Below are 17,682 nucleotides of genomic sequence, written 5' to 3'. Positions count from 1 at the left end.
GGCTGGCTTTATGGCATTAAAATCTCCAACTGCAAGAAACCATCCTTGGTTTCAGTTTGTTCTGCTTGTATCTAGACATGAATCAACGGCCAAGGAACCCCAGTGTCTCAGAGCAGTCTTGCATCTGAAGGAACAGAGGGAGGCCTTGTTGATTCATTACCCTATCTATCCCGATAACTTGGTCCGTGGTTCTACAGAAAACCCACTTAAAGATCTACAGTCCCCATGTTGAGACTTCTTGAGGCAAAAGAAAAAGCCTCAGATATGGACCATGGTTCAAATTTACATGGTCCATGTGTGCTCATGGGAAAATTGTGTCAGACCTCAGTTTCTTCTAGACAGTATCTCACTTAAGACAACCACTTTAGGGGCATCATCAGACTTAACGTTTGCAACATTGCCCTATGAGAGAAGGGGCACTAGCTGCTCTCCTTTGGCAGATCAGAAGGTCAAGACGAGCGTGACCAGAGTCTTGACAGAATCAAGAAATAAGCACAGCCTAAATTCTAAGAGCTATAGAAATGCATCTGCTCATGTCAACTTCTGTGATAATCTTTAGAAATTCATCTGTAGACTCAAGTTGAGATGGCTCAGCCCATTAAAGGTGCTTGCCACAATACATAATGTCATACAAACTTAAAAACTGGTTTGTATGTTAGTTTGTAATATTATTAAGTATTTTTTTAACTCGGATATGTTTCTTAGTAGATGTCAGGTTGTTAATCTGTTTAGATATTTATAAATGCTGATTAGACCAAAAGTGAACGGCTGAGCTGCCTACTGAATGAACTACCAGAGTTTGTTTTCTGAACGTCTGCCTTTTAATTCTTGCAACAGGAAGCACCGACAGCCTGGCCTTGCTAACAGCACATATCCTAGCCCGATCTGGGCGAGTTGCAGATGGTAGCATGGTGAGTGCATGGCTGATGAATCTGTCATCTATGGAAATATTGTTTATAATTTATATCAATGTCACATAGTCTTCCTAGGATACAAATCTAAGCACATCTCCACATGGGTCATCCAGCCTTGAGAGCAGGTAAAACAGTCACAAACCTGAGTATATTCAGGTGAAAGAATTTTTATATGACAACCTTTAAGCTGTAACTTATTTTTATTACTATTTTAATTGTGTGTATGTGCATGTATATGTGTGTGATGTGTGTGTAGTTGCATGTGGAGGCCAGAAGCTGACATCTGGTGTCTTCTGCTATCACACCCCACCTTATTTTTTGAGGCAGGGTCTGTCCTTGCGCCCAGCTTCACTGATTAGCTAGGCTGACCATCCAATGAGCTCCATAGTTCTGCCTGTGCCTCTGTCCTCCCTTGACACTGTGTTCCAGAAGTGAGTCACCACTCTGGACTTCTGACATGAGTGCTCGGGATCTGAACTTGGGTCATTATGCTTATGTGAGAACTTTCCCAATTGTACCATCTCCCAGCCCAGCAACTGATCTTGATTGGACCGCCGTCTCAGAAGCTTACTTTCTCAAATCCCAGTTCATGGGCTGAGTTCGAAGCCTGCTGAAAGGCTTCCATCTGCTCCTGCTCATCGTGTATGTCCCACAGAACATCCCCGAAATCATCTTCTTCTGGAGTGGAATCCTCACTGCCCACATCCTTTACCTCCACGTCTGTGTTCTCAAGGCCGAGGATGTCCTGAGTATTAGGAACAAGGACAGGAAAGCAAATGAAATCCAGAGACCTTGAAGCTGGGGTCAGCATGCTGGGCCTTAGCTACTGAAGGGGCAAGTCCACACTTAGGCTTATAAGAACAAGAGTTATTATAAATGCTTCTAAGAATAAATTTCTAACCATAAGAATCCTAGTTTAAAAGGAAATCATTAAAACATAAAGAAAAAAATTCATCTGAACTAAAAATAAAATCAGAGTGCTATTTGTCTGATGGGATTTGTTTTCTGAAAAAATGTAATAGTTGTAATTATATCTGGCTAGTGAATCACTTAAAGAAAAGTGTGTGCATGCATGTGTGTGTGTGTATGTGCGCGTGCACAAGTGTGGAGTCAAGAGACAAAGACAGCTTTGAGTGAATACTTTCCTCCTTTGTGACAGGGTCTCTCACCGGCAAGAGCTCACCAAATGTGTTGACCTGGCTAACTAGTGAGCCAAAGGGAATCCTCCGGTCTCCATTTCCCTAGTGCTGGGATTACAAGCACATACCATCATTTTAAGTGTGTGCTTGGACTCCAACTGAGGTCCTCATGCTTGTGAGGCAAGTGTTCTACAGACTGAGCTATCTCTTCAGCCCCACCACTGAATAATTTCAAAGACTACACTAATGCCTAAGGAATATGGAATAAGATTGAATTACTGAGATGGAGTTTCTTCTTTTTTTTCTTTCTTCTTTCTTTCTTTTTTTTTTTTTTTTTTTTTTTTTTTTTTTTTTTGGCTTTTTGGTTTTTGGGTGTTTTTTTGGTGTCTTTTTTGGATGGTTTTTGTTTTTTGAGACAGGGTTTCTGTGTAACCTTGGCTGTCCTGGAACTCACTATGTAGATCTTCCTACCATGTTCATTTTACTTGGAGATAAAGGTGTTTGCAGTCTTTAGATATTAGTTATTGGTATTTTTGCTGAAATTATTTAATTCTGAAATTATTTTTTTGTGTGTAAAGAATAAGCTCAGGCACAATATCAAGTGGCTATGAAAAGCACATGTAATAAAAAAAAAATACACGTGATTTCAAAGAAACTTCCAGCTCCAGATCCTCCATGGCATCTGTTCTCATTCCCCTGAAGGGTGTCCTCTCTACTGTTAGGGACAGCAAGGTAGGGGGGAATCTCAAATATGTAAAAAACCCAAGCACACAAAGGACATGAGAAGCCTCTCTGAGGAGTAAAATGCACATTTGTCCTCAAATGCCTCCTCTGGAGTTTCGTGTTTATGATACATTTTACACCTAACAAGCATTGAAGGCAGCCTGCTCTGCCAGGCACATCCTGACAATACTAGGGTCTCACCCCAGGACTAACTCCCAACAGAACAATGGCCTCTCCTGGGGTAATAATCTCAAAAATGACACAAAAGTAGTTTTGTCTGAAAAACTTTTTTTTATTTAACTATTTTTTACTATTATTTACTATGTTTTACTAAAAAAATACTATCCGGCTATTTTAGATGAAAGCTTACAGAGAAAAGCATATTTACCTGTTTAATAATCTTTTCCACAGCGATGTAAGTTTTATACACGCCCTCCGCCGGATCCCCTGAGTGATCGATGATCTGGGGGAAAGGACTCAATAGTAACAGGGAAACAAAGTAACAGCTGCAATGGGCAGGAGGTGGAGGAGGGGAGGGGGGGGGGGAAGGAAGAGGAGCAGCAGCAAGCCTTTTAACACTTTCACTCTTCTATCCGAGCAAGCTCCTTACAAGAAAGATACTATATTGTAACCTTGCTGTTCAGAAGAGGAAACCCAGACAAGTTAAAAGGCTTGCTCAGTGTGAACAATGTATACTTTCCGGGCCTGCCTCATCTCAACTCTATCCCTAGGGTTAGGAGCCCCTGTGCCTCTCATCTCACCAGATCTCAAACTGCCCACTACCTCTGAACTACTCTATTATTCTAAAAAAAAAAAAAAAAAAGGAAATCATCGACAGAGGTCCACACCAGGACTTGACATCCCCAGCCCCACTTCAAGGGAAAAGGTCAGGTCCTTAAAACAGTTTCTGAGGTTTTTCAGGACTGACCTCATTGGGCCACCCTCCTTTATGTCTCCTCTCCGGACACCTGGCTTCCTTTCCCATGCTCATCCAGCCCCTGGCTCTGGCTTTACCTCTGCCACGCACGCCCTGACATATCTTGGTGTTTTACCTTGGCTTTGTTGGTCTTGCTTAGGTCAGAAACTTGATCCAGGAACTGCTGGACAGAGTCGGAAGTGACTTTCCCATCCTCCCAACGATGGTAGATTAATCGTGGTTTTCCTTCTGGGTTTTGCAGAAAGGCTTCTTTACAGTCTTCCAGTAGAAAACTAGATTGGAAATTGTCATCTCTTGGGTTATACTGCACTGTGGCAGCAGATACTTAGTGACCAGTCTAAGTGCCCAAATGGGCTTTACCACAGTGACAAGGGCCCAGCTACAGAGGAAAAAAGCTTTCAGTGTGTGTGTGTGTGTGTGTGTGTGTGTGTGTGTGTGTGTGTGTCTGTGATCTGTAGGGAAAGTGGTAGAACTGGAGATCTCACACAGTTAAAGTCAAAACAACTAATGCCCTGCAAGGCTTAAATCCAGTCAGACAACAAGGCTAGACAGAATAGCTAACATTCCAGAAAACCCATTTTGTCTATTATCTATATCTACACCATCTATATTTGATTGATTAAAAAAACCCCAACAGGTAAGATTCATTAACATAATTATATTCACATTGAAACTTTATGTCTCTCAAATTGTATCCAAAGAAAGAAAACAACAAGGTTTAATGTGGGCGGAAGTGAGAAGCCTCCAGCTTTGTGCTGTAAAGTCAGACCATAAACATTTTAGGCTGTGGAGGACATAGCATTTCTGTTGTAAAAACTCCATTTTGCCGTTATAGTATGAAAGCAGCTACTGAAAAAATTTACACAAATCAGTGACTGTGACTGTGTTCCAATAAAATTTTATTTACAAAAGCTAATACTGGGCCACTGTTGCCGACTTCTGCCCCAAACAAATTTTATATTAGTGATGCTGATACATCTAATGATACAAAACTTACATTTTTATTTGAGTGTGAGGAGTTATAAAATGTAGTAGGTTTCACACACTGTTTTTTGACTATGAGAACAGAAGTAGGACTTATCTTTGAAGTTCATTGGCAGTGATCTCTTTACAGCTAATATGAATGGTAAATTAGAGTTTTTTTTTCAGCTTACCTTGGTAACGTTGAGTGAAGGAATAAAATAACTAAAGAACTCTTCTCGAGTTCCCATTTTCTTACAGTGAGGTACTGATTTTCAACATCTATTGGAAAATAAACAGCATGGAAAAAATATCCCATTGCCTCGCACATTCTTTTAAGTTTAGGTGAATGGTCCTAAAAATAAATTAAAATATATAAAAATATGATATATTTAACTACGAGAGGGATAGAAAGAATCTTATTACTTAAAAGACATGTTTAGAAAAGCCTCTATAAGAAGTATTCTAGTAACAATCCCAGCAAAAAAGTTCGACATTGGGCTACAAGTGAAAGGGAAAAGCTTGTCTTGAGATTCTATAGAAGAATAGAAGTAAATTTCTCTCTAGAACAAAAAACAACAGCTTAACATCATGGCTATTTTCTAGCTCAGGAAATGATTTATTTCATAATTAAACAATAGAAGAAAGTATTAGGTTAGTTTGATTTGATATTTCTTGCTATTATTTTTATCATGAATCATTTGCTTTCTTGTTTTAAAGGATCCAAATATATCTGTGTGTGTGTGTGTGTGTGTGTGTGTGAGAGAGAGAGAGAGAGAGAGTGCATGGGAAATATGGTGCTTTGAGCTAGGGAATGTAGCTTCAGTGACAGTAGGCTTGCCTAGCATAAAAAGTACAATATCATTTCCAGGAGCATAAAAAAATGTAAAAATCTTAAAGAAAAAATATTGGTCTATGATAAAGTATAAAATAATGATGATTTTTATGTAAGCAATTAGGTAGAAGCCCATTTGTCTTTGGTAGTAACTTATATCCAACTACTAGATGGAAGCTATGAGCTTTAAGATATTCTACAATTTTACCAAGGCTGAGTGATATCACAAAGGAACACTAAATAAATCTATTAACAATCTGCAGACCGTGAATTTAAAGCAGGTTTATCCTAGGGCATGCAGATGTGTTTAAAATGCACTTGAGACAGTGGAGATAGAGTTCTCCTACACAAGGTCAGGTGGCAAATATTTTTCAAAATTAATAATGTTTAATAATTCATCTGTTTTAGCAAGAACCTTTTAAATCTATTTGGTTTCTGTCCCAAATTAACTGCTTTGGTAGTGCAGTCTTTCTCTCTCTCTCTCTCTCTCTCTCTCTCTCTCTCTCTCTCTCTCTCTCTCTCTCTCTCACACACACACGCACGCACACGCACACACACACACACACACACACACACATGCATACAAGCCTGGGGATGTTCCAAAAACACTTTTTCATAGATACTAAAGTGTGGATTTAATATAATTTTCACGTAACAAAATAATCTTCTTATATTTCCTTTTTCCAATAATTCAAAACACTGGTTCTCAACCTGTGGGTCAAGACCCCTTTGACAAACCTGTCTCCAGAAATATTCATATCATGATTCATAAAAGTAGTAAAATTACAGTTATAAAGTAGCAACAAAACTTATTTTATCGTTGGGGGTCCCCACAACATGAACTGTATTAAAGGATGGTGGCATTAGGAAAGCTGAGAACCACTGATTTAAGATGTAAAATCAAATCTTAGCTCTAGACCATATGAAATCAGGTAGCAAACCAGAAACGGCCACAGGCAGTAACTCACTGAGCCCTAATTTTACTTTAGAATAACTCCATGGGTTGCCTTGAGAAGTTCAAAGTCATGATAAGGATTAAACTTTGGTATTATCTGAAACAGCTTTAAGGACAGCAATTGAATCAGACAAGACCAATGAAGGGCCCAAACTTTGAAGAGAATAGCTAATGAAATATGAAAAGGTCATTTTAATACTTAATTCTTAACTATATTTTTTATTTATATAAACCATATATGTATATCTATAAATTCTTAACTATATGCACTTTTACATGGCATCTTTTCTTTCTTTTTTTTTTCCTTTGAGACAGGGTTTCTCTCTGTATCTCTGGCTGTCCTAGAACTTACTCTGTAGACCAGGCTGGCCTTGAACTCACAGAGATCTGCCTGCCTCTGCCTCTGGAGTTCTGGGATTAAAGGAGTGTACCACTAAGATATTGGAATGTTAACGATATATTTTAAGTATAAAATTAAATGTAAACGGGGAAAAAAAGCCAGAAAGTTCCAACATCTTAATTTCATCTTCAAGTCTTTGCTCCTGTCCTTGTTTTACTAGTAAATTAAATAAAAACTAGAAGCCTTCACACAATGTCTGCCTTCACACCACAAATACTGAACCAAAGTGCATCATAAGCAAAGCCCAGTGTTTCCTGGATAATCTCATAGGTATCGAGCTACTTAGTTTAAATGCAATTATATTCTGAATATAATATTAATTTGTATTTTGTTTTGAGATAGAATCTCACCATATAGTCCAGGCTAGCCTCCAACTCACTGTAGTCCTCCTGTCTATGTCTCCTGAGTGCTCGGGTTACAGATATATGCCACTACCTCAGCTACTAACTTGTATTTTCTTTTCTTTCTTTTTCTAAAATATTTATTTATTTTTATTTTATACATGTGGGTGTTCGCCTGCATGTGTGTATGTGCACTATGTGCATGCCTGGTGCCCACAGAGGCCAGAAGAGGGCATCCAATGCCCTGGAACCAGAATTATAGCCAGTTGTGAGTCTCTGTGTGGGTACTGGAAACAACCCCGGGTCCTCTGGAAGAGCAGCCAGAGCTCTTAACTGCTGAGCCATCTCTCCAGCCCCAGACTTTGTAGTCTCAAGGAGTGAACACACAATGTATGAATAGTCTCACCTTAAGGAAAAGTTCCATTTCGGGCTGGGTTTCATCTGTGTAGATGAGGTAACATCTGACGGAGTGACTCCACAGAGAGTGTGAGAACAAGGGGGTGACCTGCAATAAGCCAGCCACAGCAGTGTCCCAGTCATCTGGAAGTAAAATTTCCATAAATTGATGAAAAATTTATCAGAATACAACTGACAAAGTAATTCCAAGTAAGTGTGAAAAAAAAAATAACAGACATAGACTAGAACCTGCTGTCATGTGTTAACACTAACAAAGCTAGAATAACCTATTAGAAGGTAATTAGTTTCTAGCCTCATATTCTCCTCCGGGATTGAGGAAATGAATGCCAGTGGTCCCCCCTGGGGAACAATGGATCCCCAGGGTAGTGGCTCCAGTTCTATTTTTCGTGAGCCACTGGAAGGGAGCCCGCATTCCCAAGGTGATGCCATTTTCCTTCTCATTCTTGAACTCCAATGAGGCTAAAAAAGAGAGTTTAAGAATGGTGTAAAATGAAAACTAGTTTTATGCTATTAGTGGGAAGGAAAAAATATGAAATATTGCTGCAAGCCACAAAAATATACAAAGTAGGATTTCAGCTGATTATGACAAAGCTAATACCTGGAAGTAGCCAAGGGCCTTCCAGAGGTCAGGCTGAGGCTCAAGGAGCCATGGTGATATTTGGCTTTTGATTATCAGCCGTTTCCTGCTATGAGTTTCTTGTGTGCTATTGTAGCTTTTCCATCATTTATTGGGCACTATTTTCCCTCTACTAAAGGAATATTTAGAAAACCTTCTGTGCTGACAGCTATGAACAGCCAGAACCCCAGTTCAAGCCTCCCTGTAATTATCGTCAGTCATTAACAGCATCCGGCCAGGTCCATCCCCAGATGGAGGAAAGTACCTTATCAGAGATACCTCTGTACTCTCTCTCAGAACAGACTTAATCATCCAGGTGCCTGTTTGAGAAGGCCTGATGGATGTGCCAATTAAGTTTAACTTCCTCCTTTCCCAAACCTTACCTCTAGTTCCAGATCTCCCTTTAACTATCACCAGAGGCATCTAGCAGTACACAGGTTGACTAGCAACTGAGCACACTTTCCCCCACCCTGCAGAAAAATGGCAGATAACTTGAATAGGAGCCACAGGAAAAAAGAAGGCAGTTTTATTTTCTCCCATTGACCTAGCAACTTATAGATTCTTAACATTTTCTGCCAATCACATTTAAGATTATAGTCGAACACATAAGATCCCTCTTCTTAGACATTACCCAAATTTAGCCTTTATTTAATTCATTCCTGCTGTGGGATGGTCTGTATGTCAAATCTGTTGCTCTGATTGGTCAATAAATAAAACACTGATTGGCCAGTGGCCAGGCAGGAAGTAGGTGGGACAAAGAGAGAGGAGAGTTCTGGGAAGCAGAAGGCTGAGGCGGAGAGACACTGCAGCCGCTGCCATGACCCGCAGCATGTGAAGATGCCGGTAAGCCACCAGCCACATGGCAAGGTATAGATTTATGAAAATGGATTAATTTAAGCTATAAGAACAGTTAGCAAGAAGCCTGCCATGGCCATACAGTTTGTAAGCAATATAAGTCTCTGTGTTTACTTGGTTGGGTCTGAGCGGCTGTGGGACTGGCGGGTGACAGAGATTTGTCCTGACTGTGGGCAAGGCAGGAAAACTCTAGCTACACATTCCCCATTGGTCACTTCCCTTTTGGGTTGCAAATGATAATTAATCGTTATTGCCCCTCTATGTGATTCTTATCACCCCTCTGTTTGACCCTGGAAGCCTGGCTTTGTACTGCCAAGGGATTACTGTATGTATGTATACCGTGACTCCCAGGGCATGGGAGGACGGAGAAGAGAAAAGAAAATGGAAGAACTAGATGGGTAAGAACTTGAGAGGACAGAGAGATAGAGAACAAGGAAGGATAAGGAGGATTTTGACCAGAGAGAACATGTGGACATGATGGAAGATGAGGAAGAGTCAGATGGGGAAGTACTAGCTGGGTAAGAACAAGATGAAAAGGACCTAGATAAGGCAGAATTAAGATGAGAGAATTAAGATAGAACTTAGAGGGAGCAGTAGATAAATATAGAGAGAAACCAGGTAAGAAAGAAGCTAGGCACGAGAACAGAACTGAAGCTGTGTAAATAGGTGGTTATGCCAGAGGAATTAAAGCAAGTAGACTATAGAGCTCTGTGTGCTGAGATTCTATTTCCCAAAAATAGTCCTCGCCGTCAGTAGTTCTCTCTCCTGAGCCCTTGGGACATATAATATTAAGAAATATCTGACAAGAACACAATATAAAAGTATTGCTTCTCAGTTAAGCTACATCCTAGCCCTGTGGCTCACCAAAAGCACCTGTGAATTCTGAGAATAGCACAGTTGCTAGAACCGGGGTGGCCAGGATGGTAGGAGGACAGTGTTATCCTGAGGAAAAGTATGGAACCTCCGATGGGTCAGTTGCAGCCTCTGTGCATGCTGGCTTGCCAATGGAATGTGCCAGAACACCAATGCTATGTGCACAAGATTCTAGAATATGAACAGTCACAACCATCAGGCAAGGGACCAGTTACCTCGGTTGATGTTTGCGAAGGGTCCTTCCACATCTATAGAACTGTGGGCAAATTCAGGGCCTCGGAAGGACTGCTGGAGCTGGATCATGCTGCCTATGGACGGCTCACTTCCCAAGGCTCTGCTGGGCCAGTATTCACATTGGGTTCCAGTAGCTGTTGCAACAAGGAATTGGAATTTCAGAAGAACCAAGTTACTAAATATTTAAAAACTCACCACATATGTCAAATAGAGTTTCTCATGTCAAGATATTCTATTTATAAATAAAATAAGCATTCAAATAATGGTTTTCGACTTTTGGCAAAGCACTGCCGTTCTGGTTAACACAATTCAGGTTATTATCTCAAATTCAAAGAAAAGATTAAAATAGGAAAAAAGAAAAGAAAAAGAAACAAAGGAATTTTAGTAAGAGGCAGTTTAGGGCCAGTGAGGTGGCTCAGGACGCAAAGGCACTTGCCACCAAACCTGAGGACTTGAGTCCAATGCCTGGAATGCAATTGGCCAAAGGAGAGAACTGATTCTTACAGGCTGTCCTCAGACCTCCACACACGCACCCCCACCCACATGCACACACATGCATACCCACATACATATACACAAAAGAAATAAATTAAAGAGGCGGTTTAAAAATTCCAGAAACAATTCTAAAAATCAACTTGCAATTGGACATTTACACATCAGTTAAAATGGAAAGGGATCCCCCCCCCCCCCTCGAGATGTATTCCTGGAACCCACTACGTAGACCAGGCTGATTTCAAACACACATAGATTGACCTGCCTCTGTCTCCTGAGTGCTGAGATTAATGGTGTATGCCACCATGCTGAGCTTGTGAAGGGATTCTGAATGTAGACTGTTAACAGGGCACTGATAGCTTGTGTCCTTCAGGTTTAAATCAATGTACCAATGAGAAAGACCAAGAAAGGAGCATTGACCTGGTTCTGTTAATTTGCCAAGATAATTACAGTAGCCTTGATACATTGTACATTTGAACAAGCCAATATGGAAGCAATCAGTAAGTCTAATGTGACAGCAGGAGGCACTTTCTCAGCTGTTCTTGGCCAGTTGGGATCATTGCATCTGTTTCTCAAAATGCTGATCACAACCAATGGGAATAAAATGAAAATTAGGCAGGAACTGCCAGTTGCTGTACTCCCAAATACATCCCTTTGTAAGACTATACTACCACCCTTATAAACAAGAGGACTGCAACATTTTCTCCTTACACCTACAGAAAGCTTTTTTTTTTTTAACCTCATACTAATCACAGTTGATTAATACTTTCTTGAAACATGGAACATGTCTTCAATCCTGTGATTTCAGGCTTTTCTTTCTTGCTAGAAAAAATGTTTTATATGCTTATATAAAACTGAAACTTTTTGAGTGACTCACAAAACTACATTGGAAACAGTGAAATACATATTACACAAAGTTGCAAAGAATCCATCACTGTATGGAAAATAATCTGCAGAGAACATAATTCCAGTATGCATACCCCCACCCCTTCACACTTAAGTTGGACACACGCCTGCCTGGCTATTGATTATACTTTCCAATCTTGCTAGGGCTGGCTTTGGCCAGGGGCATTTGAGCAGAGGAGACTCTATCTCAGGTTGTACCTTCAGGAAAAGCAAGGTGTCTACTTGTGATGCTAAAATAGTTTTTTTTTTTAATAGTTTTTTTTAAAAATAGTTTTTCAAATCTCCCCCCCCCCCCCCCCCCCCGTGTGTGTGTGTGTGTGTGTGTGCCTGCACGCAGGAATGCACATGTCATGGTACATGTGTAGAGGTCAGAGGACAGCTTCAGGAGTCAGTTCTCTCCTGCAACCTTGTGGGACCCCGGCATAGAACTCAGGTCATCAGGCCCCAGTGATAGTGCCTCTACACCCTGGAGCCACTTTACAGGCCTGCATGCTTAATCTTGATTGCTTAATTGACAGGATTTAGAATCACTAAAGAGACAAACCTCTGGGCATATCTGAGAGGGATCGTCTAGACTGGGTTAAATGAGGTGGCAAGACCTACCCTAAATGTGGGCTGGACCATGCCTACTGGCTGGGGGTCCCAAACTTCAGGAAAGGAGAAAGCAAGCTGAGTGCAGGATTCATCGCTCTGGGTTCCCTAACTATGAATGCAACGGGATCAGCTGCCTCACGCTCTTGGTGCTGGGACATTCTTGCAGCAATGGACTGTGGCCCTTGAACTGTGAGTGGGAACAAGACCTTCCTCTTTAAGTAGTCTGTTGCCAGGCATTTTGTCATAGCAACAAGAAAAGAAACTCACATGCTCTCCTTTCTTCTTTCCTTTGGGGAAAATGTGATGTGACCTGCAGTGGGTGCCTTGGGTGGGGGTAGGAGTGTGGAGAGAGAGCGTGCATGTGCACACCATGGTCTAGGATGGTTGGCAGAGAATGATGACCAGAGGAAGCATAGCCTGCAACATCACACACTTCAAGGACAGGAGATCCTAACAGCTAAGAGAGACACTGGAAGGTCTCTTCTAGTTGTAAGAGCAGCGCAGGCACTAATCCTACTCACAGAGAATGAAAGTTTCTGAGCATCACTACGGCTCTGCAGAGAGGGTAAGGTGACATGAAATGCATTTACCTGTGACATCCGTACAGTTGTCATCCGAATCAGACTCCCCAGGGTCAAAAACTTGGATGCCCTGAGCCTGCAGCCTCTGGAGTTTGCTTTCCAGCTCTCGCTTGGCCCTCAGTAAGTCCTGTATCTCATTTTCTTTGGTCTCCCTAAAAATCTTTTAAAACATAGAATTTAATTTTGAGGCTTTTTTTCCATAATCACAAAGTTGTGTCACCAACTTTCTCGGGGGGGGGGGATCCACTGATTAATAAAGTCAATGTTCATCTGGTTCTCACTCTCCTCTGAGATAATGTCTCCATACCTTTCTCTTATTATTTCACAGTTGAACCCACTGGAAGTATAGCAGCATGGACGTGTGTCTTGTGTGACATCTAACAAATTTGTTTCCCTCATACCAAATACTGAACAGAATATCTCCAAACATTTCCAAACGCTTCATCTCATGAAGAAACATGTCTTAGAGGTAGGAGAGAGGCTACCGAGGTGAAGAGTACATACATACTGTTTTTGCAGAAAACCTGAGTTTTGATTCCTAGCATTCATGTTGGGCAGCTCACATTGACCTGTGACTCCAGCCAGCTCCAAGGGATCCTACAACTCTAGCCTCCACAGGCACTGCATTCATGTGTGCCTACACACACACACACACACACACACACACACACACACAATTAAAAATAAAAATGAAAAAAATCCATCCTTTCATCTTTCAATATCTCACCGAAAACGTTCACTTTCACATCTCTCCATCAAATAAACAACAGCTAACCTAAAACATGAAATGCTTTCTCCTCTAGCTCTCAGGACCTTCAGGTGTGTTACTTAATTGATCTCTATTTATCATGATATCAGATGAACTTTTTTTTTTCTGTTGTGTTTTTCAAGACAAGCTCTCATTATGTAGAACAGGCTGGCCTTGAACTCATCGAGATCTGTCTGTCTCTGCCTCCTGAGTGCTGGGATTAAAGGCTTGGGCCACCACATCTGGCTCAAATGAACTTTTTAAAAAATAGTTTTTAATCAGTGACACTTGGAGGGGGGATAGAAATATAAGGAACTTACCTTGAATTGCCTTTTAACTCTGTCTCTGTCATGTTCAAATGTAACTGCTCTCTCCATGGCTTGGTATTTTGCTTCCAATGCACCCTCTTTTTCCCGAAGTATCTTCTGATAAGTTTTCTGAAGTGCCTGGAATAATTCACCTGTTATTTCTTAACAAAAACAGACTTTCATCCACATTTTAAATTCTGATATATATGCTACACATGTTAGGGTTTTTAATACTCTCCTCACTATTTTATCAGTTATCAAGCAGGTCTATGTTGTCATTTTATCCAGGTAAAATAGAAAAAATGCAAACATGTTTGAATCCTATTAAACAGGTTCTTCAGCAAATGAGCTTTTAATGGAAATTAACACTTTTTCTTTGAAATACTGCACCAGTTCCCAAATTTTTCTAAGCCTCAGGCTTTGTAAGAGAATAAGAAATGCAATTTGTAAGGCTTAGCTTGAAGAATAATTAACTAAGAAAGTTTCTGTGCTCCTTGGCATTATATATTAATCATTTTACTGTCCCCTCAGCCATTCAGGCTGGATCCATGGCTGGCCTCCAGTAAATGTCAACATGGCTGACTGAGATAAATGTGGGAGTTTTCTCAAGACTATGCAGGCAAGAAAGGAACAACAGGTTATGCAAGGAATTGGGATTGCTGAGCAGTAATCTGTGACTGTGTGTCTGTCAGCCCTCTCTGTGCTGGCTTCTTCATCTTGCCCCTTTCTACCTGCTGTCTCACATGGCTCTCAGTGGGCAGTGGTGCACACATGAAATCAGACGTGGGAAATGCAAGGGCAAGGGCATTGGACAACCAGTAGAAAGTGAGGTAGCAGGGAGCTGGTAGGAACATCTTCCCAGATAATATGCTGATAGCTCTGTAAAACCTGATGGAAGTGATGCCGGACTAGAAGGAAGGAGCCTTCTTTTACATAAATAAGTCTGTGCTGTTTATCTAATTTCTCCTTCGATGGGTCCTGGAGCTCTTGGGCTGTCAGAGAGTTCTCCCACGGAAAAGAAAGGAATAAACAAATGACCATCAGAGAGGCTCCGAGCCCCTGGCTTAGAGTTTCAGACTTTTGGCTCTGAGAAATTTTGTACTATCTGAAGGAATTAAAGCCGATATGTTAGAAGGCCTAGAAAAGCACTACAATAATGTTGAGTCGATTCACCAAATGGACTAAGGGAACTGAGTAATCTCAAGGACGGTTTTCAACCACAGCATTTAAAAAACGGTGAAATCAGGAGGTTTCCAGAAAAATTCCTATCATATCATTAAAACCCAGATCTGCAGGACGTCACAAAAAAACTGAGCCAAGAGCTCCGTCTTGGAGATATGTTAAACTGGGAGGAGTTGTGTGAAGTTTCACCACAGTGTGGCATTTGCGGCTTCAGGAGGTGGGTTGATTGAGTCAAGGTGTCTAAATGAATGAACCGGAAACTGAAAGGGGGGATATGCTGATAAGAAATTAGTTTGGACTCAAATAATGATTCCTCATAAACGAGAAACAGCTTCTGTCCAACTTGGAAAACAACTTGGTTTGTAGCTGGTGTAGGATGGTGGTGCCACCAAGCGGCTGAGTGGCAACCCGGGTCTCAGTTTCCCCAGCGCTTTCCGCTCAGGATGGGCGGTCCCGCATTACCTGCAGCTCCGCCCGCAGCCGCTTGTTCTCGGTGTCCAGCTTGGCCTCTCGGCGACCCATGGACAGCAACTCCTGGTTCTTGCTGACCCGGAAGATCTCATACTCCTTCTTGAGCCGCTCGAACTCGGCTGCCGCGTACTCCAGCTCTGGCACAGACGAGCCGGTGGACTTGAAGCTGGCTCCCAGCAGCCCGCCGCCGCCCGCCGCGCGAGGCAGCGACCCGGGCCCGGCTCCACTCCCTTGCGGAACGAGCTGCGCAGCAGGCGGGCCTTGGGCTTCACCTCCACCGGGATCTCGCAGGCCTCGCCGCCGCCTGCCCCGTACGTGTCCTCGATCACCTCCCCGCCAGCGGGACTCACCAGCGACGAGGCTGTCCCCATGATGCCCACGGCCCGCCGCGGCGGCTGGCTTGCTGGGTCCGGGAGGAGGTGGAGCAAGGAGGGCGGGGCCTGGCCAGCAGGGCGGAGCTCGGCGAGAGGGGTGTGACCAGGAGGCAGGGGCGGGGCCTAGCCTTTGGGGCGTGGCCGAGCTGGTGGGGCGGGGAGGGTGGAGGGCTGGGGAGGGGAGGCGAGCATTGAGGAAGGTAGCCGAGCATTCGTGAGTGGGGCCTGGCGAGAAGAGGAGAGGGGCGGAGCGCGGCAAGGAGAGGGGGCGTGGTGTCGAAGAGCGGGCGTCCAGGAAGGGGCGGAGCAATGGGGTGTGAAGGGGTGTGAACAAACAAATAGGGCGTGATGCGGCTACAGGAGGAGACCTAGTCTGGAGAGGGGTGGGACGTGGCAGTGAGAGGAGGCGTGGTCCGGTGAGAAGAACGGGGCCTAGAGGAGGGGTGGGGCCAGGTTTGGGGGGCATGACCCGGCAAGTAGGGAGTAATGTGGCAGGATTGCAGAGTCAAGAGTCGGAGAGAGGGTCCTGGCGTGACAGCTAGAGGGGGCGTGGCCAGGGGTAAAGAGCGGCACCCAGAGGGCGGAGCCAGGTTTCAGGAGCAAGGCTGGTCAAGCCTGGCTAGCGCTTTTACGGGAGAGCTGGGGCCTGGAGAGAGGGGCGGATCGAGGAAGGGTTGCAAGAAAGGAGAATGGGGAAGAGCGGAGTGGGTACCACGGACCGGAGCTGGCAGGCCTGAGAGCTGGGGGCGGGACCAGGAGAGGAGCTATACTCGGGGACATCCAGAAGGGAGGACTCCAGACTAGGCCCTAGCCTAAAAGCGAGAAGGGAGCTACTTCGCTTCCTCTGTGAGAACTAGATCGCTCCACACACCTACCCCTGCTCCACCGCTGCTGTCTCTGCTGTGCCTGGCTAGGGGCTCCTCTCTAGAGGCAGTTCAGTGCCTAGTGTGTCTCTCAGTATGCGTGTAATAAATAATGCCAGCCAGGAAAGAACTATAAAGTGTCACCACCTGAGACCACGGGGGACCATCCTTTGATAAGCTCAAGTTTTATAACGCCTGGCAACTGAAACGCTGGGGACCGTATACCAGATGAAAGAAATTATAGCGTTTGCAGGAAGGGAACACTTACTATCACTTTAGATTCTGTCCCAGGTTGCCCTTGGTCTGCCAACTTGTCTTCCTACCCACCCCAGACTGGTGCCCGAGGTTAGACGGGACAAAAAGGGCAGAAATGGCTTTGACTGACACTGTTGTGAGCTGGGCGCTGGTGCTCTTTATACATGTCCTTTCCTTCCTAGGAAGTATTGACATTCTTTCAAATGACAGCCACTCTCTCCAATCTGCCATTTTCTCGTTACTGGAAGTCCCCTTGTCCGAGGGTGATACAATTTTATTGCAGCTCTTGCTTACTCCCGCCCCCCCCCGCCGCACCCCTCCCCCCTGCAAGGAGTCTAGTGGCGTTTTAAGCATCTGTCCACGCAGAGCCCTTGAACTGACCTATGCATGTTTTTGGTGGCTCGCTTGATCATAAGGTCCCATTTGATCCACAGGCACTGTCGGTTTCTTGGAAAGCTGAGATAACCATACAAGATATCTACTAGGGAGTGCTTGGGTTGGCACCTGGGGTAAGGGAAGGGAAGTGGTGAGACTGGACCGGAGGAGAGGTTGCATTGTGCTGCATTCCCAACAAGGACCTCAGTGATCCCTGCACAGAGTTGAAAGGCTGGGATGGCCCTGTAGAGTTGTCCTGAGTTGGTTTGGGGGCTAGGACTTCATACTAGTCAGCTGCTCTCTTTAGCTGGTGGAGACTGATGGCTGAGAATGG

General features: G+C 43.4%; 1 protein-coding gene across 1 annotated transcript in view; it reads right to left on the bottom strand.

Moving 5' to 3' along the window:
• The window catches only part of Nphp3 (nephrocystin 3), a 38,748-nt gene extending 22,851 nt beyond the window's left edge, over positions 1-15,897 (bottom strand). Inside the window, 10 exon segments of the mRNA XM_028869907.2 lie at positions 1,486-1,659; positions 3,165-3,239; positions 3,829-3,985; positions 4,868-5,028; positions 7,611-7,744; positions 10,181-10,333; positions 12,782-12,932; positions 13,841-13,966; positions 15,473-15,708; positions 15,711-15,897. Of these exon segments, the coding sequence (XP_028725740.2) occupies positions 1,486-1,659; positions 3,165-3,239; positions 3,829-3,985; positions 4,868-5,028; positions 7,611-7,744; positions 10,181-10,333; positions 12,782-12,932; positions 13,841-13,966; positions 15,473-15,708; positions 15,711-15,852 (1,509 nt within the window). The 5' untranslated portion in view covers positions 15,853-15,897.
• Positions 15,898-17,682: the final 1,785 nt, after the last annotated feature.

Source organism: Peromyscus leucopus, chromosome 7, assembly GCF_004664715.2.
Source record: "Peromyscus leucopus breed LL Stock chromosome 7, UCI_PerLeu_2.1, whole genome shotgun sequence".
NCBI lineage: Eukaryota > Metazoa > Chordata > Mammalia > Rodentia > Cricetidae > Peromyscus > Peromyscus leucopus.
Note: the sequence above shows the minus strand (reverse complement) of the source record. Positions and strands in the feature narration are given on the sequence as shown.